The following is a 1337-nucleotide window of genomic DNA, read 5'->3' as shown; positions in this document are numbered from 1 at the left end:
CCTGGGATTCCATTCTAGTCAGAAGTGAGAGAGTCACAGTAGACATGAGAAGGAGGTAGTGCCACCATATGGTAGATGTGACACCCTCCCGACCTCCTCTAGGTATGGAAGCATGGTTTCTGATTGTCACGGGGATGGCAAATCCCTGAAGCAGCTAAAATGGTAAGTGGGGTTTGGGTGCAGAAGGAGGGGCTCCCATCTCCACACAACTACGTGTGGTCTGCGGTGGCCTGTTGGTGGGGGCTGGCAGAACTCTGGCTCCACACATGTTATGATTCCTGCTACAGGGCTGAGGGCTGAGGGCTTTCCCTGCAGGAAAAGGAGTCAAGACCGCTGGGGATCGGGGCCCAGGCACTGTAGGGTGTGCAAGAGGCTGGAGAGCAGAGTGAGCCCACAGAGAATCCATCCCCACCACCTCCCATCCAGCTCTGCCCACACGCCCAGCGCCCATGCTGAGCCAGAGAAGGAGGTGTGCAGAGCATCCCGCTCACACTCGGGGCTGGAGCCACCATGGGGATGCTCAGCTGCTGCTGGGGGCGCAGATTGTGGTCAGGGCCAAGAGATTGGTGTCAGTGGCAAAAGGAGATGCAGACACTTGGGCAGTACATCCACGTGTGAGCTCAAGTTTAGGCATTTCCAAGGGCCCTGGGTAGGCCAGGGGAGCAGAGCCTAACTCTGTTTCCCCATTTATCAGATATTCCTGGACACCTCCTGTGTGCCAGCGAGTAATGCCCAAAACAGACAGCACCCTCCTGCCCTGATGGACAGGTCATTCCAGCAGGGATGGGGCAGGGACACAGACAGAGGAGGGTGTCACGTTTCCCTGAAGAAGGGAAAGGTGGTCACACCAGTGGTTGAAGGATCCTCCCATGGAGGCTCTTGCCAGCCCCTCCTTGGTGGCCAGGCCTGTCCCTGCCAGGGCTACCAGACTGGGGGTGGACTTTGGAGGGGCTGGTCTATGGCCAGGCAGGGGCAGAGGGTACAAGACTGCAGCTCACTCAGGGGAGCCTTGGGAGGGCAGCATAGAGGGATAGGACAGGCCTCTGACGCTGATTCCCACCTGTCTCCCCCAGTGCCATGTCCTCCGTCCTAAAGATCTGGCTTGAATTCTATTCCACTGATTTCCACGAGCCTCCGGAATTTCATTCCTTGAAGTTTCTGTCGGCCTACATACATGTCAGTATGCCGGGTTCAGAGGTGGAGCGCAAGGCTGATCTTCTTCTGGTGCAGCTGGAGAAGCTGGAGCACCTGGAGCCTAGTGAGGCGGAGACTGAGGGTGAGGAGGAAGAGGGTGGGTGCCTGTGAGGGTTTGGGGAGGGGGCTGGGCTGGGCCACAC

At 58.1% G+C, this 1337-nt stretch overlaps 1 protein-coding gene across 1 annotated transcript; it reads left to right on the top strand.

Moving 5' to 3' along the window:
* Positions 1–100: 100 nt before the first annotated feature.
* LOC103584365 (ral guanine nucleotide dissociation stimulator-like) lies at positions 101–1291 on the top strand (the record flags this gene model as incomplete). Its single annotated transcript, XM_008565402.1, has 2 exons — positions 101–162; positions 1074–1291. Coding segments are annotated over exons 1-2 (268 nt in total), but the record flags the coding sequence as incomplete, so codon positions are not given.
* Positions 1292–1337: the final 46 nt, after the last annotated feature.

The sequence above is a fragment of the Galeopterus variegatus genome, unplaced genomic scaffold, assembly GCF_000696425.1.
Source record: "Galeopterus variegatus unplaced genomic scaffold, G_variegatus-3.0.2 Scaffold51722, whole genome shotgun sequence".
NCBI lineage: Eukaryota > Metazoa > Chordata > Mammalia > Dermoptera > Cynocephalidae > Galeopterus > Galeopterus variegatus.
Note: the sequence above shows the minus strand (reverse complement) of the source record. Positions and strands in the feature narration are given on the sequence as shown.